General features: G+C 35.0%; 1 protein-coding gene across 5 annotated transcripts in view; it reads right to left on the reverse strand.

Annotated features, from left to right (window-relative positions):
- Positions 1–999: 999 nt before the first annotated feature.
- Positions 1,000–27,797, reverse strand: part of CBLB (Cbl proto-oncogene B) — a 234,641-nt gene continuing 207,843 nt past the window's right edge. For 3 of the 5 annotated variants that reach the window (XM_037835057.1, XM_037835056.1, XM_037835053.1), the window contains exons 15-19: positions 27,643–27,740; positions 27,395–27,526; positions 24,822–24,962; positions 14,682–14,801; positions 1,000–4,664 (exon numbers count right to left, since the gene is read on the reverse strand). In XM_037835057.1, coding sequence (XP_037690985.1) covers positions 4,405–4,664; positions 14,682–14,801; positions 24,822–24,962; positions 27,395–27,526; positions 27,643–27,740 — 751 coding nt within the window. In that variant the 3' untranslated portion in view covers positions 1,000–4,404. The remainder of the gene's footprint in view (positions 4,665–14,681; positions 14,802–24,821; positions 24,963–27,394; positions 27,527–27,642; positions 27,741–27,797) is intronic. The other 2 variants (XM_037835052.1, XM_037835059.1) reach the window with 2 other exon arrangements.

A 27,797-nucleotide genomic window follows, 5' to 3' on the forward strand; every position in this document is an offset into this window, starting at 1 on the left:
CTTCTTGCCTTTGAAATTGTGAGCCAATCAATTCTTGTTGTTAAGCCAACACATTGCATGGTATTTGTTTTAGCAACTAGCTAGATTCCTAGCTTCTCCTGGCTTCCTCCAGCCCCACTAAACTTCTCACTTTTGCCTAAATAGCAATGTTTTTCATGTGTGCCAACCTAGTTGAAAGGCTTTATTTCTGGCTTTCTAAAAAAATAAAAATATAAAAATCTTCCCACTCCTTTGGCCTGACAAAATGTCATTAGTCTTATTACTCATCAAACCTCACCAGAAGCAACTTGTCACTCCCAACTCTCCTTCTACAGTCCCAGGAGAGGCAGGGTTGTTTAAAGGTTTAAATGCTTTAATACTGAGTTCCTTGCACAAAGTAAGGGCCCAACAAAAGTTAGTTTTGAAGCGCTAACCGTAAGCACATAATTTCAGTATGTGATAACATATGTACAGCATTTATTGTATGGCATTTTTATCTCCCTTTTAATGGTGGGTGCTTTGAGAAAATATTAGCATTATGTATGGTTCTTTCCACAACCCAATTAATTTCCCAACGGTCTGCTTGATTTAAGAGCAATTATTATTTTTTATCTCTGTTGTCCTCTCCCCACTATATGTTGGCCATTAACAAAGTATTGAAAAATCAAGAATTTAAACAACAGAGGTTACTATTGATAAGTTATCAGTTATAAGGTATATCACCCATAAGACCTTCAGCCTTTCCCAGATATGGTATTTCTTACATGGAACCTTAAGACAACTATATAGTTGAGTTTTATGACATGTGAGTAGCTTATCTGTGAGTCTATCTTGAAATGACATCTTTTTATATTTAACAACTAAATCATCTGGGATGGGTACATTGGACCATGTTGTCCACTTAGCTCTTAAATCAAATGTCTTTGGGTTAATCTGCTTAACAGAAAGGAGAAAGATTACAATGTAAAAATGTTCTGAAAGAAATGTTTGTGTTCCTTGAAAAATAAAGTACCAACTCAGCATTCTGTTAACATTCATTTTATAAAATACCTTAAAAGAACAGATAAAGGACTTGAGGTTACATAATAACCAGAATTGAAAAAAGAATGAATAAAATATAAATTAACTGAACACATAACTATTTTGCCACTTTAAACAAAGTTTTTAAAAGGCATTTAAAAAACAATAAAACAGTAATCAGGAAGAAAACCCTTCACTCTATTGCTGTCTTTTTCTGGAAACTTTTCCTAGAAGCGCTAAAATTCCAGGTCTACAGGCAGTACCTGTATTGTTTTAAACACACTGTAATTTGCTTCCAAATCTGTCAGCTTAAGAGAGAAATTAAAAATTTAACCAGTTAGATAATTCAGTGCAAATTAAAGCTTCAAGTTGAAATGTTAAGAGGAAAAACAATGTCCAAACTGTAGGAAATGCTTCTGGAACTGAAAAATAAAAAATTCACATTATGAAAAATCTTTGCAAGTGTTCTTGGTATGTGGAATACTGAGTTAACAAACGGACTCTTTGAAGTTGCAATCAGGGCTCTATTATTAAGACTATTTTCAATGTGGGCAAAGTGAAAGGAATAGGGAAGAGTTAAAGGTCATACTTGTGGAAGAAAGTTCAAGTTAAGCATAAACACTGCTGATTCAATTCTAGAAATTTGGTCAGGATATATTAGATAGATGTCAAGGGAAAAAAAAACCCAGAATACTGAGATCAATTTACCGTATTATCATTTAGAATAAATCCTACTCAAAGAACATGTTTTTGGGAAGGGGGTTTAGTGTTGCCCATGGTTTAATTATGAGTACTGATTTAAACAGTAATCATATTACTAAGTCTTGAGAAACAGGAGGAATGTCTAAATTCTTGGATCACAGTGAAACAAAGTTTGGGTAATTGCCAAACATTGATGGTTAGTCACTTTTCTAATGAAAACAAATATTTTGGTTTAATTATTTCCTCAAAAAAATTTTTTTTGAGTCCCATAATTCCTGTGTAATAGGCAGCAATGGGTTTTTCATGACAGTGTTTGATAGAAAGTTTCCTTCTTTCTATTTCACTCACTATAAGATTTGGATAAATTCCTTTTTGATGACAGAACTAATCGTTGCTATTGAGTACAGGATGCGGAGGTAATTTGGTGGAGGTTAGTAAATTTTCTTTGCAAAGCAGACTTTTTTTTTCAAATTCATGTCTGAATTTACTATATCTTCTAATTTCATCAATCTCATCTTTTAAAATTCTCACTGGAAATGTTCACATATCATTTGACTATTGTTTGAATGAAAATGTAGTATGTTTTCTAATATTCCTATTTAACATCAACTCCCTTGTCTATAGGGAATGTATCACAATGAAGTGGTAACTTTTGGCTTTTAGATTGTACCAAAATGTATAGTGCTATTCCAGCGTGACACCCGAAACTGATAAAACAAGTGAAAAATCATGACATTACATGGAGTTCATACAGCAATGAAGAATTAGCCAATGTCATCTTAAAAACTGAAAAAAAAAGTGCACTGATATACTTACTCACAGGAAGAACACCTAAGGCAAATTAAAACTTCCCCTCCAGGGATACAGCCAGCTCAGAATCACCTGAAAAAATTCAAATAAGAGCACAAACTATCCAAGGCCTGTGACTCAAGTATCATCTCACATCATGGAAGCCAAACTTAAAAGAAAGGGCATGTGCCACTCTGCATAGGAAAGAATGCAGTTGTTTCCCTCCCTAGGCCACCTGGCTGTCTCCATCAGTCTTGTAAAAAGTGAATTTCCATTGGGTCTGCTCTTTTCTTTCAACTCATACTAGATGTTTGGTTATGTCTTTTCAAGTCCAAAAGAGGCTTACTGTCTAATGCATCTTTTTATATCACACTGTGTGTGAAATTAAGAAAGGAGGGGCAGAAACATGTGCAGACCCACAATTAGTCCATATTTAGAAAACCTTCTGTGGGTTCATTTTAAGCAGTAATGGTTTTGTCTCATTTCTCATTAGGAGGAAAAAAGAAAATTGCCTGAAAATTCATATGCTCTTGTTAAAAACTTCCAGGATTTGTCCATCAGAGAAACTTTTGCCATCAAAAACGCAGATGAAGAATAACAAAATATTATACTGGAATCAGCTTGTGACAGTTTGTGCTTTATAAACACAGTTCCTAACAGCGCTGAGCACACCATAGATGCTCAATAAATATTGGGAGATTTATTAAAGCTAATAACACAGTTTCTGAAGAACCAACCACCATTTTGCAAAAATGGTGAACTATATTAGTTTCTTTCACCTAATTGGATGGAACAATGAATAAGAGAATCTACAAATTAAATATGAACTCTAATTTGATTGCAGATAGAAAATTAATAAGAACTTTGCAAAAATCTTTGCCACAGTAGCATTAGCATTTCAACAGTGCATCAAAGATTTAATGTTTCCATCACAATATGAACCGGCTCCTGGAGCTGTTAAGAACCAGAGTGTAATCATTCAAATAGGAAATGAACTCTATTCCACTTTGGGAAAGTTATGACCATACTTTTATCTGAACATTATTGATACATTTCAGGGAGAAGGCCCTCTTATTCAGCATGCCCCAAAGTGTTGCAGGCATAATAGCAGGTGACCTTATTATATAACTTCATTACAGCATTTATGATATGCATTTCTCCCACATCTGCAGTAGTTGCATTCTAGTACTTTAGATTTTTGCAGAGTTGTGTCACCTCTGGGATGACAAAGATGGGAATATGGAAGATTAAAGGTCACAAACACAGCAAAAATGAAAGCCATAAAAAATGCTTTATACATTCAAATTTTCTCCATCTCTCAATAGCAATGGTTTCATAGAAAAAGACTCAGTAGTGAAGGCCACACGTTTTTTTGCATTAGTTTGATAAGCTGACAATCAGAACTTTTAAAGCATCCTAGTAAATGGGAGAAATGGAATTGGACCTCTGGGTGGGGGTTGGGGGTTCGGTTGAGATCAAAATGAATGTATGACTCAGCTGCTGACGTGGACAGCAGGGAGTTGGTGGGAAATGTTACAGCAGACCTGACGCTCTAACAAAGGGTCTGTCACGAACACAGTACATGTATCAAAACACAAATAAAAACGAAAACAAAACTGCAACTTTGCAAACTTGTAAACAAGGAAAAGCATTTCACAGATTCCAAGTTCAAGGGAAGTAAACGTCTTTAAATTATTTTTGTCAGTTCAACCCTGATTTAAAAGTATGGCTAGCGAAAATAAGGAAGCCGCAGCTGCCGACATCCTGAGCAAGCAGCTATCTTCTCGGAAGCTGCATTCCCATGCCTCACTTTGTAAGATGCCAGATGAAGAAGACTCGCTTCTGCTCTCCTTTCCACACTCCTGGAATATTCATCAATTGCTTTCAATTTTGGTCTAGACATAGACTTGGCTGCTATAGATTTAGACGTGGGGAGACTGGAGGGGGAAAGGCAAATTCTCGGAGGATGCTACGGGCCACTTCGACATTATTCTGCGCTATCTCTAAGGCTCTCTTCACTTCTTCAAAGGCATAGCCCTCTCCCATGAGTTTTGCAATTTTTGCATCGACATTTTCCAATGCTGCTTCAGGTCCATGGGGTTTTCTGTGGTGAATTTCCGGTGCAGTCCTGCGGGGTCGTGGTTTGGGGGGTCTGGCTGGTGCTTGTGAACCATCTGTGTAGATTTTAAAGATAGATATCATTTAAACATTAAGATAAAAATAAAGACATTATAACATCATATTATTTATTTTATATGAAAATGCTATTTTTAATTATCTTTTATAAACTTCCCTCCAATTTTTACATACAATTTCAGGATAGGTAATTATCATTAATTCTGACCATTAGAAAATTAAGGTAGAATGTGTTGGTAATTCTACAGAGAATATAACCATTTTGTTCCCAATTTCACCTATTTTTTTTTCAAGCTATGTGAAATAAAAGAGGTATATAAAAAAACAACAACAAAAAATCCCACCTATCTAAGAAAGAAAGGCTTCCCACTCTGTTCAGCAATACAGCTTATTCTTCTCGACTACATGCTTTGGCTGGCTGCTTCCTAGAGGAACCCTCTCGGGAGGTTTCTACCCAGAGGAAACTCCACAGTTATGAGCTCATGGACATTCAAGGCAGAGCATCTGTCCCACCCCATGTCACAGAACTGCTCTGAGAAATATCCCTTATGGGGTTGTGTAGGGTCTTCTTCTGTTTGTTTTTTTTTTAAGTTAATAGCACTTTGAAGTTATGCCTTACTGACACTAGGGGGAAAATAAAAAGGAAATAGTAGATGCTTTGACTCTGCTGTTAGTCAACAGGTTGAACAGCAGTAAACTCAGTGCTTTGCACAAACAACTTGGGCCAGATTCTGATGATGCTGAATTCAGTAGGGAGTTTTGCTTAAGAAAAAGCAAACTCAGCAGAAACATTAAAGAGTAGAGAATCACGTATTTAGTTTTCAGGTAAGTCCCCTGATGATAATTGTATCTCAGAGTTAAACAAATGACAGGTACCTATGACTGGAGAGTAATCTTATTAAAAGAAAATAAAATTAATGACAAGCCACAATTCCATATGGATCCCCAGGACATGGGCTAAACTTAAAGGTCATTTTCCTCATAGATTTGCATATATCTATATTTAATACTTTGTTTCAAAATTAAAGATTAAATAAGATTAAAATATAAATTGTCAAAATTTATTAGATGAAACATAGTTACGGAGTTAAGACTATGTAGACATCAACATTTATTTAGTATCTTTCTTCTAGATCATTGACAAATGCCAAATGCCAAATCAAGGACATAGTTAAGTAAATGGTGACATGAGACTAGAACCCAAATGCCTCTTGACCAGTGTCCTTTCTGTCACTCCTGGTCTCTGCTGCCTCGCCAACTGCTCCAATGGCCGCAGGAGGGGGCCACTGCACTAGATCAGAGCTTGTAAGCTTATATTTTCAATAATAATAAAGTCTAAATCATAACAGAAACTTCATGGGATACATTACCTCATATTTTTCCTTTTATACTAAGGAGTGGATGTTATTGTTCCATGAGAAAGTAATTTCTGTAACAAGCATAATCCTATTCACAATTCTAGTAAGATCAAGACAACACACAATATATATATATTTGCCTCCAGGATGCAAATTTTTCGTTCAACACCAAGATGGGTAAGTCTTATTTTTAATTTTTTCTTTCTTAAAAGATAATATCCAGTTAAAAAAAAAAGTTATAGCTGTAGACATAGCATATTAAACTATACTCATATATATCAACACATTAATTTCTGATTCTTGCTAAAGTTGATACTGTTTCATGCATCTGTAATTCAATATCTCAAATTATCATGGTCTGCTAAACTGCATTTAAAAATTATTTTGAGATTCCATTTATTTTTCTACTATGTATTTCCATTATGTCATGCATAGAGGGACAATAAATTATACTTTGCTTTTAATCATTTTTAAAAAAATTATTAGAAACTTTATCAACCTTTCATTTACTCTTATCACTTACCACGGAATTCATAAATACAAATCTTGTCTGTCCTGAGATACTTTTTTTTTTAACAAGGCAAATGCATTTTTTTTTAAATTTAGAATATATATATATATTTTTTAAATTCAATTTTATTGAAATATATTCACATTCCATACAATCATCCATGGTATACAATCAACTTTTCACAGTATGATCATATAGTTATGCATTCATCACCACAATCTATTTCTGAACATTTTCCTTACATCAGAAAGAATCAGAAGAAGAATAAAAATTAAAAGTAAAAAAAGAACACCCAAACCATCGGCCCCATCCCACCCTATTTGTCATTTAGCTTTTATCCCCATTTTCCTACTCATCCATTCATACACTAGATAAAGGGAGTGTGATCCACAAGGTTTTCACAATCACACCGTCATCCCTTGTAATCTACATTATTATATAATCATCTTCAGGAGTCCAGACTACTGGGTTGGAGTTTGGTAGTTTCAGGTATGTAATTCTTGCTATTCCAATACATTAAAACCTAACAGGTGTTATCTATATAGTGCATAAGAATGTCCACCAGAGTGACCTCTCAACTCCATTTGAAATCTCTGTCCTGAGACACTTTTACGGGTGAAAAGCACAAGTCTAGATGTCTTATATTCTACCGGTAATTTTCTAAGAGTTTTTCTTATATTTTATTTTGTTTCTGTTCAAAATACTGAGAAGGGCACATGTATATCAGACATGTTCTTGAAGACAATCTATGTATGCCAGTGAAGTGGGAAAGTTTATTATGGTCATCAGGGACACATTTAAAAGTATAATGGGTAATGAAGTCTTGAAATTTAGAACTTCTATATCTAGTACACATATGTATCTTTGAGCTTTGTAGATGACATTGGAAAAGACAGTATCTATCATTGGGAAAAATAAGCAAGAAACTTATTATTCACTCTGTAAGGCAGTTATAATTAATACTGGCAAAATGTGATGGAATTTGTAGACACCTAATTTTATTTAGAAGACACTTACTGTTTGCTTGGAAAATTTACGTAGTAAACACAATTAGGAATCCAAAGTTAGCAGAGAAACAGAGACATACATTCACACACACAAACACACACACACATGTTAAATCAAAACCCTTTACCTAGTTAGAGAAGTGAATGTCTATTTCTGGAACAGGTATCTTTGGTATACAAAATATATTTGAAACATCAACTTTGAAAAAGATTTAAAACAACCTCAGGGAGGAATCATGACATGTTTTTAGGATATTCTCATTTCTTGAAAGCAAGAAAAAAAAAAAACCCTCTGGAAACAGATTTTTCCCCTCAATAGATATATTTTCCTTTCTAAATCCAAAACTCACATACCCTGCTCAATGTAATCTTAGTACTGTTTGCCTTAATTCAAACCAGTGCTGACATCTCTTCAGAATCTCACAAATGCTAAGGAGTTGAACTGTATGGTGTATTAGAAACAAAGATTTGAAATAATATGGAACCTATGTTGCTACTCCATCTGCTCTCAGAGATAGTTTCATTTATAAAGGTTTTGTTTTCACCCTGTTATAAATTTCTACTCATTGCTGAATATTTAGTCAGTTTGGCACATCTTATTATATGTTTGACTGTTTTAATTGGATAATGTTGCTCTGTACCAGATAACTGACATATAAAACATTGATTTTCCTAGCTGTAGATGAGGAACTTCATACAGAGACTTTAGCTTGTCAGAGCATCTCAGCCTGGCCACTAAGATTCTGAGTGACTTTGACTAAGCACTTTACTTTTATGATTCTTACTCACCCAACCTACTTTTGTATCTTCATTTTTGGAGATATTATTTACCCTCCTCAATCAGATAGATTGAGAATTAGAATTATGAGATAGCTTCGTTTTGTGTTTCATTGCTCTCTTCTTCTACCGTTTACGTGGCAAAGTGAGTGAGGATCTGGTGTTTCCTTTTAGATACTGTGAGAAAGAACAAGTGGGGAAAGTGATGGCTGCCTCTGCGCATTGGGAAGAAATGCTTTGTTTAGAAAGGGGTTGAATTAATTAATGTAATTTGCAGTATATGTGCTAAGGAAATTATTAAAAAGAAAGGACAATGAATCACACCTATAATGATGACTGCTATATTCAAGTGCTTTAGAACAACAATTACTGTAAATTAAAAGGAGTGTCAAAGAACTGTATAAGAGGAAAAAAACAAAATTTGTTGTGTCTAATTCTACAGAAAGCCTTCAAGCAAAAATGATTATATAGCCTGCACTAACAGAAGAACCTGTTAAAATAAATAAATAAATGAAAGCAAGTAGATCACCTCCATGCTCATTAGAGCAAATCACCTAAAACCAACCCCTTTCTAAACAAAGCATTTCTTCCCAATGCTCAGAGGCAGCCATCATTTTCCCCACTTGCTCTTTCTCACAGGATCTAAAAGGGAACACCAGATCCTCACTCACTTTACCACGTAAACGGTAGTGGAAGAGAGCAATGAAACAGAAAACGAAGCTATCTCATAATTCTAAAAGATACACACACACAAACACACACACAGTAGCTTTGGAATACATGGGAATGATTAACAACCCCATGGGAATATCTGCACCAACACAATTGCCAGTTATTTTGGAAGGAAGGGCATGTGTTTATTCTAGTGCTACAGTCCACGCTTACGGTGTTTTGAATTCCTACGAGCAATGGCAACACCACTGAAGTAGGTTCAAGACTATGTGGAGCTACAGGGTACAAAAGACACATCTTCCTGAAGCATCAATTATACTCAAGAATGTACGGAAAATAATATTTTTAATATGGAAATGAATGCAGATATACCAAGGAGTAAATGCAAAATTTGCATGGATTTTCTAGATAAAACAGAGCTTGAAGAAAATTTCTGCATGTGATCATTCACTTTTAGCTAAAGCCCCGGCCCTAGTGTTGTTCAGTGTTAACTCTTCTTTTTTGGGAAGAAAAAATTTGAGAAGCACTGGTTTAGCATAGATATTGATTCAGTTTTCATTTTCTGAACACATAAAAGAGCAAAGTCATATAGAAAAGTCCTAGATGGCAAGGGTCAGCCTGATGAAAACATGGATAGAATAATACCTTGAGTGATTATTCTGTGTCATGTATTCTAAACAGGGGCAGGATCACTCCCAAGGGGGCAAAAACAGGTTCTTGCGAGATGAAAAGATCTCAGGTTTTGGTTTGTGGCCCTCCAAAGGAATAGTCACAGTACAAAGAGATAAACAGTGTATCTTTGGTATTAAACTTTCATTGGTGCAGGGGGAAGGGGAGAGCAATAAGGAAAGAAAATGCCTGAAAAGCCTCCTTAGGCAGGCGGTGAATAAAATGACAACAAAAAGGATTGAGACGCATGGCTCCATGTCTTCAGTGTAGACACTAATGTTACTTCCACTTCAGTGGCTGCTGGCAATTTTATCACAAGAGGCCCTTATTCTCTCATGATATGAAGGGTTTTTTTAGTTCCCTATTTTGAAAGATGTATCTAATAAGCAAAGTCACTGTATTGACGAGTATATTTTCCCATTTTCTATTTCTATGATATTAAGCCCTGCTCTATAATGACTACTACTCTGAGTTTCTATATTTCCAGACCAAAGCAAAGGCATTTGATGTGTTAATATTCCTGTATATTAAGTATGGTTTCTGTTAGACTTTTAAAATATTTAAATAGTATTTGACACACATAAAAACAATGGATTATCATAAAATAAATCAAAAAGGTCATTTATTAAGTATTTTTAATGATGTGGTAAGAGGCTTATGATACTATATTAAATGGAAATGAGACAGGATTGATATATTGTGTATGGTCTTAACCATTTGAAAATGGACAGATAAAACACTAAAGGGAAGGGCTCCCAAATGGCAATAATATTCCTTACTGATGATAGGGTTACATGTGACTTATTCTCCTTTTTTTTTTTTTCTGTAACTCCATTTTTCTCCAATGTACATGTACTACTTTCATAATTAGAAAAAAAAAAAGCAATATAGCCTCAGATCCCCTCTGCTAGTTTCACAGGCCTGAGCTACACAAGGATCTATGACTAAGACCAGAGAATGATTTTATTGATAGGAAAAGTATAGAAAACATATAGTGAGTGACTAAGGTCATATAAAAATGATCAGAATCCAGGTTTTGAAATCTCTTTTGCAATTTTACTATTTCAAATATCTTTTATCTCACTATCATCACTACTTTTCCTTTATTATCTTTATTTGATTTTATCTCTGAGTAACTCCAGAAACTGTTTAGTAATCATTTTTATACACATACATGCTTTTTGGTTTGGATACTAATGGAATAATAACAACCTAAACTTTGTTAACAAATAAAAAAAATAAGTTCATAGCTTCCTAATAAAAGACAGAACTGGATGAAATTCTACCACACTGATATTTACTGTGGATCTTCCATAGATTACTAAACTTTCCTGTGTCTTAATTTCTTCTATAAAATGAATTAACAGTATTTACTTTAGAGCGGTTGTGAGGAATGAAATTACATATATAATATACATAAACATGAAATATATATTTATATATGTTATAATTATCTACCTATCAATCAATCATCTATCTATACATCCATATCTAAATACTTAGCACAGCATCTGGCCCATAGTGAGTGCTTTATTATATACAACCTGAGTAAGTGACTATATACATAGTAAGTGATTATTATGTACAATTTGAGACCTAATCTCTAAAGTCACTTGGTAATTTGGTGGCAATATTTGGGACAGACATCAAGATTCTCAGATCATTAATATTCCCCATTAAAACAATATATGAAAATCAGAAGAAAAATATTATGTTGAACTGATGAAGGAATAGCAAACACATCATCATTATGACTGTAATTCTACTAGAAGTTGGATTAATTCTGAAACCCATTTATGCCATAAGCCTGAATTATAGTCACTGCAGTAGAAACAACAGTCTAACTATAAAAGGACATGATTTATCATACAGTTTTCACTAAGTTAAAATTAAATTAAAAATTTTCACATATATTGTTGAAGGTAATTATAATAGTTAAGGCTAAGGTATAATATACAATTTTCTGAATACATCTAAAATTGGTTATAAAACAACTACATTATACCAATGAAAATAGGTTTGTAAGAAATAAGATGCCAGGTTCTGAGGTTTTAAAAACTAAAGCTTTTATGTAAGGAGCATTCCAGGTAGTTAAATTGTGTTTAACTTCTACAGTACTGCAATTTCCTTTGTTATAACTCAAAACAAAACCTTAAAAACACATGATACACATGATTTACCTTAAAACATCTTGACACGAATGACAATACACAGTTCCAATCCTTGTGTGATGTGAACCCTTGATTAACAATTGAGATCTTACCGAAATAACTCTACAATATTTGTTCCCGATATGAAATGCATTCAACATTCCTTCAATTTTCCTTTTAGCTAGTAAAGGAAAGTAATATTGAATTCCTTTTTGAATGAGATCCCCTTTATGATGCCTGTGTATCTGGCAAAAACGTCTTCTACTGTTACATATACATTTAATACAAGTCATGTGCCAAAATTCTAGTACTGTTTTCAAGTGTTGCCATGGACTGCATTATAAACACTAAGAATATGAAAAATCTTCAGACGTTTAGTGCATAAGCTTCACTAGTATATGCACCTACAGATTCCCTGGCTTTTTTAAGAATGGTATTTGCATTGTAACGTATATCTTATAACAAAAGAAAGACAAACTGTAAAATTTGTAAAAACTCTTGTAAAGCTAGTATAGACCTGAACCAATGTGAATACACCCATGCTAACAAATGAGCAGATTATTAGTAAAAATGTTTACCCCATATACAGGTATGTGAATTTAACACAGACTAGCAAAATCCTTTTATTTCCAATTTAGTAATTGTTATGGCATATTCATATCATTAAATATTAATTGTTGCATTTATACAATGTAAGAAAATAATACATTCTCTTTGGTAAGAATAAAAGATTTGGAAGGCTCTTTGTATATGTGGATATACGTGTACGTTCACACGTCCTCTTTAGAAAAGAGGATAAGGAAGATATTTTTAAATCAATGAAATTATATTTTTGAATTCTTTAGAAAAATTCTTTTCCCAGAAATCTTAAACATAAATAAGTCACTCTCAATTATGTAGACTGCCATAAAAGACAAGAGAAATTGAATTTATAAGGTATGGCAAACATACCAGAATCCTAATTTGTCATCTTAAAAAAGCCTTAGTAAAGACACTTTAGTTACTGCAAAATAGGGGCTATTAGAATTTTAAAGCCACTAAGCATTCATTCTCAAGGTTTAGATACAAAGACCTAATCCAGAAGGCAGGCCCAGTTGCTCCTCAGGTAAACTAGTAGACACCCTGGGAGCCCAGTGAGCTGCAGGTGAACAAACATCCTATTGGAAATAAAGTATTTTATTTTCTGTGGGTTATCTGTATTTTTACAGCGAGTTTAAGGAGAAGGGAGATATATTTGATGTTACAGCTAGTTGAGGTCCTCAGGGTAATAATCAGGATGATTTTATCACTCAGGTAAAAGCCAGTTCAGGCTTCTGGTAAAGGCCTACTTGGGGATATTTCAACAAGGTTCGAGACTCAAAGTTCTTTCATAAAACCTACTGTGATACTAATTGGAATTCATACCATCTGAAATCATATATGTGAATGATATTCCTCTGAGCACTGCAACACCCACATATTATAGAACAAACTGTAAAGAAGCTGTGAAAATAGTATTTTGGCTACAACACTTCCCATAACTTGAATATATGTGTCTTTTAATCCAGAATTGGTGGTACTGAATATATTATTTTAAATCATAGTACTTTCTGAAAGTTGTATTTTAACTTTATTTCCTTAAGGAAGTTTCTTCCTTCTGTTATATACAGTCTGCCATATACTCTCTCCTTCTTGACTTTCCATTTTTAACTCCAATCTACTTTTTCAGCTGGAACTGCAAGGTTTCAATAGCTACCCTTAGATATAACTGAAACCTTGTAATAATGAGACGTAAACTAGTGGGAGAACATGGACCAAAATTTGAAAAGGTTAATTAAATTTTCTATGCTTTCCTGAGTTATATGCAAGTGTGAAAACCTATAAAACCTTAGAGATTTTCTGCTTCTCCCATGCCTTGTACTGAGTACATAAGAACTACCATACTGGTAATTCTCAAAGCAGTCTCTTAATTATCCTGATTTAGAAGTTACAGAATGGCTATCACTATTAACAAATCTTCTGCGAACTGATGTTTGAGCTTAAAAAGAAACAAAGTAATCTTAAAATAAGAGAAAAATCTACAACAGGAAAACTTCTGATGTTTACAATTATGAGACAAAAACGCTTCTCATATTGCTAAAAAAAGGTTTGTTCAGTTTAATACACACTCCCTTCCTTCCTCCCTTCCTTCCTTCCTCCCTCCCTCGCTCCCTGCTCCCCTCCTACCCACCAACTTGAAGATTCAACAATGAACCAAATGATATCCCTGTCTTCAAAGGTTAATGCTCTAATGGAGGAGATAGACAAGAAAACAAATAAATCAATAATGAAATTTCAGGCAGTGATGGGTCCAGAACATGGGACAGAAAGTGACTGCAGAAAGTGGGAGGAGCTCCTTTAGAGATGGTGGTCAGGGAAGAGTCCCTTGATGAGGTAAAGAAAGGACACTTCACTATTATTGGTTATGAGGGCGTGTTGTATTTAGTAAAATGGGATCTCCTTTGACTTGATGCTTGGCACTGGGGCACTGCACTGTAGCCATAAATAAGCTATGAAAATGAATAGTTTTGTGCTTATGTTAATTCTCAAGAAATTTTTTTAATGAAGAAAAAAAGAGAACATGGTCTTTCAATGTATAAAGGGATTTCCCTCATTTTGTATATTGGATAAGGCAAAAAAAAAGTTTGAGATTGTATAAATTTTGAATCAATTTATTGTACTGACTGATTAAAGATAACAGCCTGATTTTTTTTCCATGAAGCAGTTTTGAGGGCATTCCTCTCAAAATACAAACTTTATAAGCAAAATGCAAAGGTAATAAAAATATTCTGTAGGCTGTCGGTGTTCACTAAATTATATAGTGAATAAAAAGGTGCTCCAAAAAGCACTATCTCAACTAAAGGACTTTTATTATTACTAGTAGCCAACTCACCTGAAGATGATGGAAGCTGATCATAGTCCTGTGATGTTCTGTTGGATTTGACATTTTCACCCGGCAATCTCCTAGCAGGAGGCAAAGGAACTTGGCCACTTACTGGATCAAAAAAGGGATCTTAAAAATAAAGATAAGTTTCAAATTAAAAGGATGATCTCTATCAACTGGCTAAAGAAAACCTCTAGAAATTTTCTATAAAGGTAATAGCTTTTGAAAATAAAAAACTAAGTTCATGGGTCAAATTACTTTTAATCTGCCTGCATATTTTCTAATTTATTCAAAAATATGCTTTTTCCACTTATTGCTAGATAATACTATTGCTTTTATATGTATATTTGTCACATCTCATTTGATTGTAAGATCACTGATGATAAAACCTGTTCATAAATTTTATTTAATGCCTAATCTCTCCTTATGATGAATGAAACTGTCTAAAGTAAATGAAGGAAAAAAAAATGGGTTTTGGATTTTGCCATTAACTGTAAGAGTGTCAGCATATCACTTAATCTTTCTAAGCATTAGACACATGTCATCTGTAAAATGGATCTGACATTTGGGATTTGTGAGGATTAAATAAATTCATGTATACAAAATCTTTTGCACAAATAAGATGCTTTTATTGACAGAACTATATGCTAAGAATCATTATTGTTAGTTGGCTTAGTGAATAGTAAATTCAGTTGTTAATAACCATGCTATTATTAACATTAAAGTTTGAACATATAAAAAAAATGTGATTTTTGACCACCTTGGTACTCAGGAAGGGTGACTACCATGAAAAACATGAATTGTAGACAAATTAAAAGTTATTACCTCTAATTTTATGTATTAACTTTTGTTTACTGATAATTTACTTAGCCACCACTTTCACCTCCGCCTCCTATGTTTTACTCTCTCATATTATATTTGTTTATGTCTGCCAGTATCTCCAAGGTACCATAAGTTCTTTTCAGGGCAGGTAACTTACCATGTTTGAATTATGTATCCTAAGACACAGCGCCTATTACATTGCCCAGCAAATAGACTGCACTTAATAAATACTTACTTTTTACTACCAAAAGTAAACTTCAAGCCAGCCAGATTATTTCATAAATTCCAAATCAGTGAAATCTGAACATAAGGCTAAAACCGTAAATACTAGAGCAGACATTCTATTATATTTCAAATTTGATGTTAAGAATATACAATAATTTGATTATTTAAGAATAAATAGCATGCTTAAAACTGTCCACAATTTATGCTAATTTTTGATTATGTATGGCAGGAGTTGAGGTCATTATTTATTTATTTTCCCCCTTTTTGGGGGTACAATGATTTTCACCAGCATTGCTGGGGACTTTTTAACCTAAGCAAGGCTACTTAACTTGTTTTCATTAAACTCAAGATTAAAATTACTCTTAGAATTTGAGCTTTTAATATTTGAAGAGTGGAGGTTTAGTCTCATTAATTTTGCTGAAACATTTTAGGACATAGAACTCAGAGGGAAGAAGAAAATAAACCAAAGTCCCTGTTACAAACGTTCATCACTTGGTTTGGAAGAGGAACCAAAGGAACCAAATATAGCGGTTTCTAAGAGAGTTTGGAAATTTCCCAAAGATTTAGACTTAAATGTTCAATAAAGAATTACTTTCAATTCTTCTGTATTCTAAAATGTCCCTGATATAATAGTAGATCAGACGAACTACTGGTGAACCCTAGATGTAATTTACATGTTTGTTAGATATACATATACTATTTTAAATCATTTTTAAATTTAAGACTAAAAAGCAAATTCTGAAAGAACCTAAGATGGTGGCTAGGTGAGACAGGGCATAAAAACACCTCCGTGAAAAATACTAGATAAAAACCAGAAAGTGACCCAGAATACCGGTATCAGCAATGCGCCAGCTGGACGAGGTCTGCTAGTACCACAGGGGCCGTATACTTGGTGAAACTGGGAGTCTGCATTCTGAAATGAGTGAGTAAGCTGGCTGGAAGACCCGCAGCTGCGCTGCGGTGTGGGGAAGCCAGGGGTTGGCATTTGGAGACCAACTGGTTCTTTTAAAAAAAAAAAGGGAAAAACCCAGGAGCGGCTGCAGTTGTGACAGTGGGAACCATGCAGTAAAACACAGCACGAGAGGGCTGAGCTGGCCTCTCGGTGTCTGGCCTGGAGGATAGCCCGCTGCAGATACCCTCAGGGACAGGGGAGCAGAGGGGAGAGCCGGAAGCAGAAAGAAACCCTGCAGCTGGCAGCTGGTTCCCCAGAGGGCTGGATAAACTCCTGCCCGGGGCCGTGCCCACAGTCCAGAGCCCCGCCAGTTGTCCCGGAGCTGGGAAGGAGGAACTGTGCGAGGAAGGGGGGGTTGAGAGCCCCCAATCGGCCATCTTTGCATCAGGCTGAGAGCGCCCCTGCATGGCCTGGTGGCCCGGGGCTTCCCTTGAGGGACGGCGTGCACTGGTGACGTAGCACAGCATTACCTCAGCAAAGGTCCTGGAAGATCACAGCTGAGAAAGGGGGCCTGCTTGGAAAAACCAGGGATGCTACGCCAAGTCCGGTGGTTTGTGGGTCAGCGAGAGAGAGGGTCTGGGGCTGAACTGAAATGAAGGCTTAGACTCTTGTGGCAGCCTTGAATCTCCAAGAACCTGGGGGGTTTGAATATTAAAGCTGCCCTTCCTCCCTGGCCACCCGAACACACACCCCACATTCAGGGTGGTCGGCTCCAGCAACACACCCAAACTGAGTTCACCATCTGAACCCCACAAGAATCATTTCCCCACACACCGCGAGGACAAGGTGGAGGAGAACTGACTAGAGGGGTATAGGTGACTTGCGGACGCCATCTGCTGATCAGTTAGAGAAAGTGTACACCACCAACTTGTAGTTCTGGAAAATTAGATTGGTATCTTTTTTTACAACTTGAAAGAACCCTATCAAGCAAAGCAAATGCCAAGAGGCCAAAAACAACAGAAAATCTTAATGCATATGATAAAACCAGACGATATGGAGAACCTAATTCCAAACTCCCAAATCAAAATATCAGAAGAGACACAGTACTTGGCACAATTCATCAAAGAACTACAATCGAGGAACGAAAACATGGCAAAGGATTTAAAGGACATCAAGAAGACCATGGCCCAGGATATAAGCGATATAAAGAAGACCCTAGAAGAGCATAAAGAAGACATTGCAAGAGTAAATAAAAAAATAGAAGATCTTATGGAAATAAAAGAAACTGTTGGCCAAATTAAAAAGACTCTGGATACTAACAATACAAGATTAGAGGAAGTTGAACAACGTCTCAGTGTCCTAGAAGTCCACGGAACAGAAAATGAAAGAACAGAAAGAATGGAGAAAAACATCGAAAAAATTGAAATGGATCTCAGGGATACAATAGATGAAATAAAACGTCCAAACTTAAGACTCATTGGTGTCCCAGAAGGGGAAGAGAAGGGTAAAGGTTTAGAAAAAGTATTCAAAGAAATTGTTGGGGAAAACTTCCCAAATCTTCTACACAATATAAATACACAAAGCATAAATGCCCAGTGAACTCCAATAGAATAAATCCAAATAAACCCACTCTGAGACATATTCTGATCAGACTGTCAAATACTGAAGAGCAGGAGCAAGTTCTGAAAGCAGCAAGAGAAAAGCAATTCACCACATACAAAGGAAACAACATAAGACTAACTTGTGACTACTCAGCGGCCACCATGGAGGCGAGAAGGCAGTGGCATGATATATTTAAAATTCTGAGAGAAAAATTTCCAACCAAGAATACTTTATCCAGCAAAACTCTCCTTCAAATTTGAGGCAGAGCTTAAATTTTTCACAGACAAACAAATGCTGAGAGACTTTGCCAATAAAAGACCTGCCCTACTTCAGATACTAAAGGGAGCCCTACCAACAGAGAAACAAAGAAAGGAGAAAGAGAGATATAGAGAATTTTAACAGACATATATAGAACCTTACATCCCAAATCACCAGGACACTCATTTTTCTCTAGTGATCATGGATCTTTCTCTAGAAGGGACCATATGCTGGGACATACAACAAGCCTCAAGAAATAAAAAAAAAAAAAAAAAAAAAAAAAATTGAATATACTCAAAGCACATTCTCCAACCACAATGGAATACAAATAGAAGTCAATAATTTTTGAACTGTAACTCCACTATTTACTTCCTACATGATATAAAATACACAAACTCTAATGACAAATCAGTGGTTTTGAACTCAACATAAAATATGTAATTTTAGACAACTACATAAAGGTGGGGGATTGGAGGAGTATAGGAACATAGTTTATGTGTCCTATTGAAGTGAAGGTGGTATCAAAGAAAAATAAGATTGTTATGGATTTAAGAGGTTAATTTTAAGCCCCACAGTAAACACAAAGAAATTATCAGAGAATATGACCATAGAGATGAAAAGTAGAGTATGGGTTAAGAGAAATGGGGAAGGGGCAATGAGGAGTTAAGAAATGAGTGTACGGTTGCTGTTTGAGGTGAAGGGAAATTACTAGTAATGGATGGTGGGAAAGAGCATTACAACATTCTAAATGTGATTAATCCCACTAATGAAATGCTAGGGAGGGGGTGGAATGGGAAGATTTAGGCTATATATATGTTTCCACAATTGAAAAAAAATAAAAAATAAAAGAGAGAGTCTAAATAAATGACAATTGAATGCCAAGGATGAACCTGGATGAGATCGGAGGATGGAGGACAGGTGGCTCAAAGGGACACAGTTGAGACATAAGGAGAAGGAAATATAGAATGTAAGCTTTGTATCATTGTTGAATCTCTTGTACTTCTTAGCTGCGCTTAATGGGATTGCATAAAAGAATGTTCTTGTTCATGGGAAGTGTATATGTGAATTATAGTGTTTGTTCAAGGATGTGTGCAGCTAGCTCTCATATGTTCAGAAGACAGAGCAATAGATGATGGATGACAGATAGGGAGGGAGGGAGGGAAAGAAATAGCGATGTGACAGCATGTTAAAATTGGTGGACTGGGGTATCAGGGGAGGGGGGGTCAGTGTATGCTGGAGTTCTGTGTATGGGGTTTGTATTGTTTTTGCAACTGTTCCTTTAACTATGAATTTATTTCAAAATAAAAAATAAAATATATATATATATATTTCAGAGCCATTATAGACTATACAGTTGTACTATACTGCTCCATTAAATTATTTCACTAAAAGTCACTGGACACACTAAACATATCACCATAATTAGCAAAAATACTTATTTAAGGTTCATTTCTGAATCAATACCACATTTTGTCTTGCTTCATGTTAAGTTTGCTACTAGTCAGGTATAGGGTAAACTGGGTACTGTGTAGGAGGTTATAAAGTCATTCAGTATTCTAGTTCAATAGTAGTAGGTATTACTTACAACACAATTAGTACATAGAGTACAATAACAATATAATCACCAACTATCCTCTGATAAGGATCTTTCACAAAGCAAAAGTGTTTTTAAAATAAATTCTCCAAAAACTAATTACAGTAAATGTTTATCTCCCACATTTAAGATTAAAACACACAAACTGAAAAATGCCATAGCCAATGTACCATTTATATAGTAATAAATGTTAGAGAAATAAATGAATAAACAAACGAGAATTAATCTATTCTAAAAAGCAAAGGCATTCTTTTAGTACCACTGCCTGTGATTTACAGTATACTAACACAAAATTGAAATTTTAATACTTATTTTAGAAGTTACCAAAAAAAAAAAACTAAGAAAAGACTGGAGGAAAAGGGTTTGCTAGCTATAAAAGAAGTAGAAAAATATGTAGCAATCAAAATTATGTTGTGTAAAAGTATTTAACAACATGGATAATGTTCATAATATATTAAGTGAAAAAAGTATTACAATTTTACATAAATATGAACATATATATAAACAAAAAAGGGAAAGGAAACATCAGTGGTAATCTCTTGGAGGAGGCAGTATGGAATATTTTGTAACAATACATCAATGTAGAATCTAATTGCTGAAAAGGGTTTTATGAGCTATGTAGGAACCGAGTTCCTCCCTTTTTACTGCCCTCACTTTTTAACTCCCTTTCATTATGTCCCAATAAGTAGTAATTGAGACATTGATGAAAATCCCAGAACTCATGACCTCTCTGAGATAGTCTATTCTACTTCTGAACAATTCTTAATAATTGCAGAAGCTTTTTGCTTATAATGAATGAAATTCTCCTTAATCCTTCTTCTCACTGGTCTTCTACCTTCTGGAGAAACATGGAGCAAATCTAAGCCTTCTTTCACAAATTCAAAAATGGAAGACAATTCTAAAATATAACCAAGGTCTTTTCTTTTCAGGGTTAAACATCCTCAATTCCTTTAATCTACTGTGGTTTAGATGGCATAGCAAGAAATCCTTTATTACCCTGGTTGCGTTCTGAGAATAACCTAGATCAGTTCTCAAACCTGAACGTGCATCAAAATCACCTGGAGGGCTTAAAACACAGATCACTGGGTCCCACTCCCAGAGTTTCTGATTTGGTAAGTCCTGGGTGGGTTCTAAGAACTTTTATTTATAAACAAGTTGCCAAATGATGCTGATGTTGCTGGTCTGGAGACCACAATTAGAGAAACACTCCAGGGCCAATCAATCTCTCAAGACTTGACCACTGTTGCAGGACCTCATCTCACTCCTTCTCTCATTAAAATTCAGTTAGTGCCAACCCTAAATGACATGCACCCCTCTGGCAGCCATATCATGATAGTATTTCATAAAGGTCATAGTCATCAAAACTCCCTAAATCCTTTTCAATTACTGTTGCTAATGACCCAAATTTTCCTCATAATATTTTACTTATGCAATTGTATTTCTGGATCCAAGTGGAAAACTTTCATTTCTCTCTAACAGTCAATTTTGCTAGCTTTTAAAGTCAAGTTGTGACTTGAAGATTTGGTAAGGACATTATTAAACAGAGTGAAGCAAAGAAGAGATCCCAGATTAGAGGGGAGTGAAAGAAAGGTGGAAACAGGGCTGCAAGATAAGTTGTGCAGTTTATATACAATACAAAGGCACTTGTGAGGGGTAAGACTGGGGCTTAAATGCAGTCTTTGGTTTGTTCCCCAAGCCACTGACTCTGTCACAAAGTGGATGGAGAGGGTGCCTATTTCAGCCTAGCAGCCCAAAGAAGTGTCTTTTTGTAATTTGGACAAAAGCATCCACATGCTAGCAGTAGCCTTAGGTGTGGAGACAGGGAAGTGTATAGTCTTTTTGAGGACTCTTCAGATTGTTAAGATAAGCTCAGCCTGTCTAGAATAATGGCTCATACACAATAGTGGGCTTTAACGTCAACTTTTTTTAGAGACATTACTGTTTTGCCAAAATAAATCTTGTATGGAAGCTTAAAATATAAAACAAATAGAAAAGGCACCCAGAGCTTGGCACCTGCTTGGCTTCCCCCCTTGATCTACGGGAGTCCTGAGTCTCCTTTCAGAAACACAGGACCCTGCAGTTTGAAAATCACTGCAGTAGGGAAGCCGTTGGGCTGTAAAGCTGGAAAGGAGGATCTGACTCATTTGTGCAGGGTACCACGTGCTAATATAAAGACATATGTTTGATTAGCTATTTCATAAACTGTCAGGAGAAAACCCAACTGGTTTTTTTTTTTTTCCTGAAACACTCACCCTTGTCTTTAATTAGGGAAAATTGTTTCCTCAAGGAAATAAAATCTCAGTTATGATAGAAAAGACTTATTACAATGGACTAATATTCCACAGATTGAACAACAGTGAAAATGGTTCCAGTGAAATGTGTGAAGAGTCTGTTTAAATTTAGCAATCACCTGTGTTCATTGTTTATGATCCCGAAACTACTGAGTTAAACTTGAGCATTTATAGAGCATTCTTGTGGGACGTTCAATTGAAAAGGTGAAGAACTGCTGTTGTGAACCTTCTATTATAGTTCTTGAGGTAGTAAAATGTATTAAATACTTTCTAAAATGATACTCAAATGCTTATCTACGAGCCAAAAGAAACTTTCATGTTCTGACATTATTATGTGATTGAATTTGAGTATTCCCTTTGAAATGAAGGAGAGCTAATATATCGGCTCCAAATTGAATAAAAATAATTGTCATGATGGATCTTATAAAGGATCTGGCATCAGACTAGAAATCTATCAGTTAACGATATGAAAGACTAAACAAGGAAAAAAAAAAACTTTTCTTTTTTTCTTAGAAGGATTGTCAGCCTTACTGAGAATGGAATTAGACTTCTTGCATGTACAAAAGAGGAAATAAAGAAGAGTCGATAGGTTTAAAATGATGCCTCTCTGGCCCCACGTAAGCCTCAAACCCTAGATTAAGGCTAACTGATGCTGAGTTCATGCCGGCCAAGCAAAAGCAAAATGAGCAAACTGCAATGAAATAAAATGGTTTTCACATCTCTCACCTATGTAATTAAAGGGGGCATTTTCATTCTGAAGTAGTAAACTTTTTTTTAAACAATCTTGAGAGGATTATATGAAGATTTTTACATAGAGGGCAATGAACAATATAATTATGATTAAAATAAAGTATAACAATTTACAGTTAATGTTTTTAATAAAAATTGTTAACTGTGTATTTGCATGAAAAGTTCTCTTTAAAAGTTCTTTTAAAAGAACGCATTATGCCAAGCTTTCACTGAATGGGGCTTAAGTCACATACATAAAAGCTGATAGGTATGTTGCAGGAATCTGGCCAGAAACTATCCAGAACTTAGCTGCAGGACAGTTTAAGTAACTAAGATTGAAAGTGATTAGTTTTTTAAAACATCATTAAAATACATGTATAAAACAAAGATTTGAATGAGTATACATGAAAAAAAGTAGCAACATGTCTTTCAATATTTATAGGTAGCTATATGAATAAGAGCTTAGCAGTTATCCATGCTTCTTGCTTGGACCAGAAGGCTATGAAGCTCACTCTTTTATTGGAAGCATTCGGAAAATTCATAAGTCCCATGAGGGTGACATGGTGGATACTCGATCAATATTTATTGATAAATAATAATGTTGAAATTATTTATTGAAAAAAAAAACACTTTTAGATACTGAAGCTATACAGTCTAGGTTTTATGTATAAATATATGTACTCGTGTGTGTGTGTACACATATATATACATACACATACTGATTCTTATACACAAATCTCAAACTTCCTAAATTTTCAAACCAAGTAAAAAGGAAATGAGAAAAATGAATGACAAACAACTAAGAGAAATGATAACAGTTAAGATTTCCAGATTTTCACTGAGGCATATAAGTGACTAGATGATAAACTAAGCATTTTTAAAGGCTTGTCAGGGTTAATCTCATACAGAAATATAAAGAAATTGTTAAAAAGAAATTCTTTATATTTAACCAAACAAACCAAGAAGGCAAACATCTCAGAGAAAAGATTACATTGTCATTAATAGGACAGATGGGAACAGGTGATATCAGCAGATTCAACATAACCGAATTAACTTTTTTTCTGATAATTCTGACTAATAGATGGAAGGTTTATTAAGTCTTTTCATTTCATTAATTTCTGCTTTTCACTTCAGAAATTTTAAAAATATTGTATTAATTTTCCCTTGAAGACCAATAATTTGTGAATGAATACATTTAGACATTAAAAATAAAAAGTTACAAAAACAATAAAATGCAGATATTTCAAAAAAAATTGTCTCATCTTGTTATAGCAAGGTAATTTGGCAAAATCTTACATTTTTGAACAAAACCATAACCTGAAACATACCGAGTAATGATTTAAAAAATCTATTATTAGAAAAAAATATACTGCATTGGGAATTGAGACAGCCTAAATTTTGTCACTGTCACTATTAGGTCAATCAGCCCTTCAAGTTCTCCAGGATATCTTTTGTTACATAAGAGCTTCAGTTGGATTGGATTATCTCTACAGAACCAATTCTAAATTCTATGACTTACTGCTTTCACCATATCTTTGTGATCCTTTTGGCATTAAACTAACCAACTCACCCAACTGCCCACCTTATGGCCCCTACCCCAACCCTGTCCCACCCCCAAGGAATTTTTCCGCTGGGGAGCTAGAAGCTAATGAATCACTAATGTTTATTTGACAGTATGTGCTTAGAGATGGTTTTGCTTTAAATGAAAAATTGTTTCTTTGGCTTCTCCCTCCTACCTGAAGGAAGAAGGAAAAGGTCTTGTCCTGAGGATGGTCGGCTACTGGAGCCAGAAGGTTTTGAGTGTTCGATGAGACTATGCCTTGCAGGAGGTGGGGGAGGTGGAAGGGACGGGGGAAGGACATCAAAAGCATCTTCACCTGCATTGAAAGAAACACAGATATCAAAAGCAGCATTTCATTAATCAAAGCATGGTTTTAAGCAAAAGGGATGAATGATTTTGTATTGCTGCCTAAAAAAGAACATCAATTTCAAGATTTACCCAACTTTTGCAGGTTATGAAACAGCTTATGGCTCACTTATAACTTCTGTAATACAAAGACACTAAAATTTACTATAGGTCACACCATCAAAACAAAATTCTCTGCATAACAAAATGAGTTCACAGGCTCGAACTAGAAAATCAGTATGTACACATGATGTCACAGAGTAATTTAGATTATCCCTTAAAATTAATTCCACTGGACTTTAATTCATTTAAAGTAATTTTCCATATTTTTGATTTATTGTCATAAAGAAAATGCACTTAGAGCAGAGAAATATGATATTTATCTACCTATCTTTTATATCTCTAAAGAGGAACAGTTAAATACAGAAGTCCCTTTTGAGGTCCCAAAAGCTACTTACATTTGCATATTTCCCAGCTTTATTAACTATGGAATTTTACAGCATGCTTTCTCCCTTGCTGCATCGTACTAGTCTCCTCATATTTTCCCTTACCTTGATTTCTTTATCATTCTTAAAAAAAAAACAAAAAAGAAAACAGTTGCCGTGTACGTATATATTTTTGTAAGCTGCCTCAAATATGTTTTGAAGGAGGCAAGGTACAAGTAAACAGCTATAGATTCTAATAACAAAAATTCACATGTATTTAAGTTTAATGACAAATACAAAACCACTAAAAATGGTTTGACCATTTGTCAAGCTTGCCTTGCCAAAATATTTAAAATTATTTTCTCTAATGGTCATGAATCTTTTTCTAATTTAAACTATTTCAAGATATAGGAGAGAGAGAGCTCTGCTGTCATTCCAACCTTCTATAACCTGTTGTATAATCATATTCAGCTAAATTCTTTTTCAGTCCATGTCAGGCACCTGGGAGACACTGAGACCAAAATCACAAGGCCTTGACTTAAGGAGCTCTGATTGCAGGAGGGGAGCTAAGGCGAATTCATATATAGGTATGATTCAAAGCTGAAAGTGTTTGGTCCTATTGGAAGAGGGATGAGAAATGTGGCAAGTACATTCAGCAGGTTTTGAATAGGAAGGCCTGGGATATGCGGGACTTAAAAACATTTATTCATCAAATGCAAGGATGGGATCTTCAAGGCAGAATGAATAGTATGACCAAAGAATGAGATGTGCATGTAGAGACAGAGGAAGTTAAAGTTGAAATAAGGTGTAACATTAATCTGTGTTGTCCAACACAACATCCACTAGTCACATATGGCTATTCAAATTAAAATTTAAATGAACTAAAATTCAACTCCACAGTCACACTAGCCACATTTTAGTGCTCAGTAGCTACATGTGCATCTACAGATCCTTTACATCATCAAAGAAAGTTCTGATAGACAGTGTTGCTCTAGATCATGAAGACTTGGGCATCCAGTGTACAGGAAGAAGTGACAGGAAGAAAAAAACTGTAGGTAGGTAAGGAAAGAAGTTAGGAGGCACTTGTAATTAAACCCAGTAAGAAGTAGCAAAGCAATGAACTATAGAGAGAAAAGGAACAAAAGATATTATAAAGGTATAACTGAAAATACTGATCAACTGTATTTGTGGGAAAGATAGAAAGCTTCGTTTCGTATTTCTGGTGGTCTAGTAAACAATCCAGATAAGCTTTTGGATGGGCTTCATCATATATTATTTTATGCTATAGCGACTTGTTATTGTGAAGCCTTAAGGTGTGGTGGTTTCACTGTCTTCCTACAAAAATAGGGTAAGAAGATTTCCACCTAGAATTCATGAAACAAATACACCAGCACCAGATAACTTCAGGATACATACACACCTACATGTGTTTTTACCTGAGTACATACAAAAATATACATTACTGTACTTCATATTATAATTTGAAACAAAGAAACTAAGATTCTTTGGTTATAGTTGCAATTATTAAGATGAACTTATTCTCAGTTCTCTACAATCAAATATACAATTTTCCACAATTTAAATAGCATAAGTGAAACTGGGTCATTTCACATTCATTAAGAATTATACTTAAAAGACAATCTCAGATGAACACTACAAGCCATCACTTCAAACCTGTCAGAACACAAGCACCTGGGAGAATAAAACACGGTCTCAAATGTCTTTACACCACATTTAGTACATTAAAAGACAACTAGATGAAACCCTGACTGATAGCCAGTTATATATCCCACTGCTTTAACCTAAATGGATTAATGGCCACATGAACCCAAGAGCCACCATCACCTGGAGAACCCATTCTAATTTCAGGCAAATTCACAACCCAGCGAGTCTATGATATAGTGAACTCTGGTAATTCAGCTATTAACTGAGAGAAGTGGCAGGGTTGGTTTGTTTCAAAAGTTTTAAAGGTTTCGACCTAATGGAGGGATGAGAAGATCATAATCAGAGGGCGTCCTGTTGAGTGAAGAACCATGCTTTGGACTGTCCCGAGTTGGAGGCCTGGCAGGTGGTGATGGCACTGGATCAGAGGCTGAATCAAAAACATCTCCTAGAGGATAACACAAAACCTTAATGTATTTTCAGTACAACAATGGGGTGGCATTTTGCCTTTAAATTCTGACCATTAAGATGTAGAATACATATCAGAATACATTCTATACATACCCTTTAAATATATGCCTAACTCAGGGAGGTTTGATTTTTTCATCTCTGAGGAGGTACCATGTGCTCCATTCAATACACAATGACCATTATCACAAGACCTAAAGCAGAGATCAAAGGACAAACATCATATAAGGATACTTACTTTCCATTTAAAA

Source organism: Choloepus didactylus, chromosome 1, assembly GCF_015220235.1.
Source record: "Choloepus didactylus isolate mChoDid1 chromosome 1, mChoDid1.pri, whole genome shotgun sequence".
Taxonomy (NCBI): domain Eukaryota; kingdom Metazoa; phylum Chordata; class Mammalia; order Pilosa; family Megalonychidae; genus Choloepus; species Choloepus didactylus.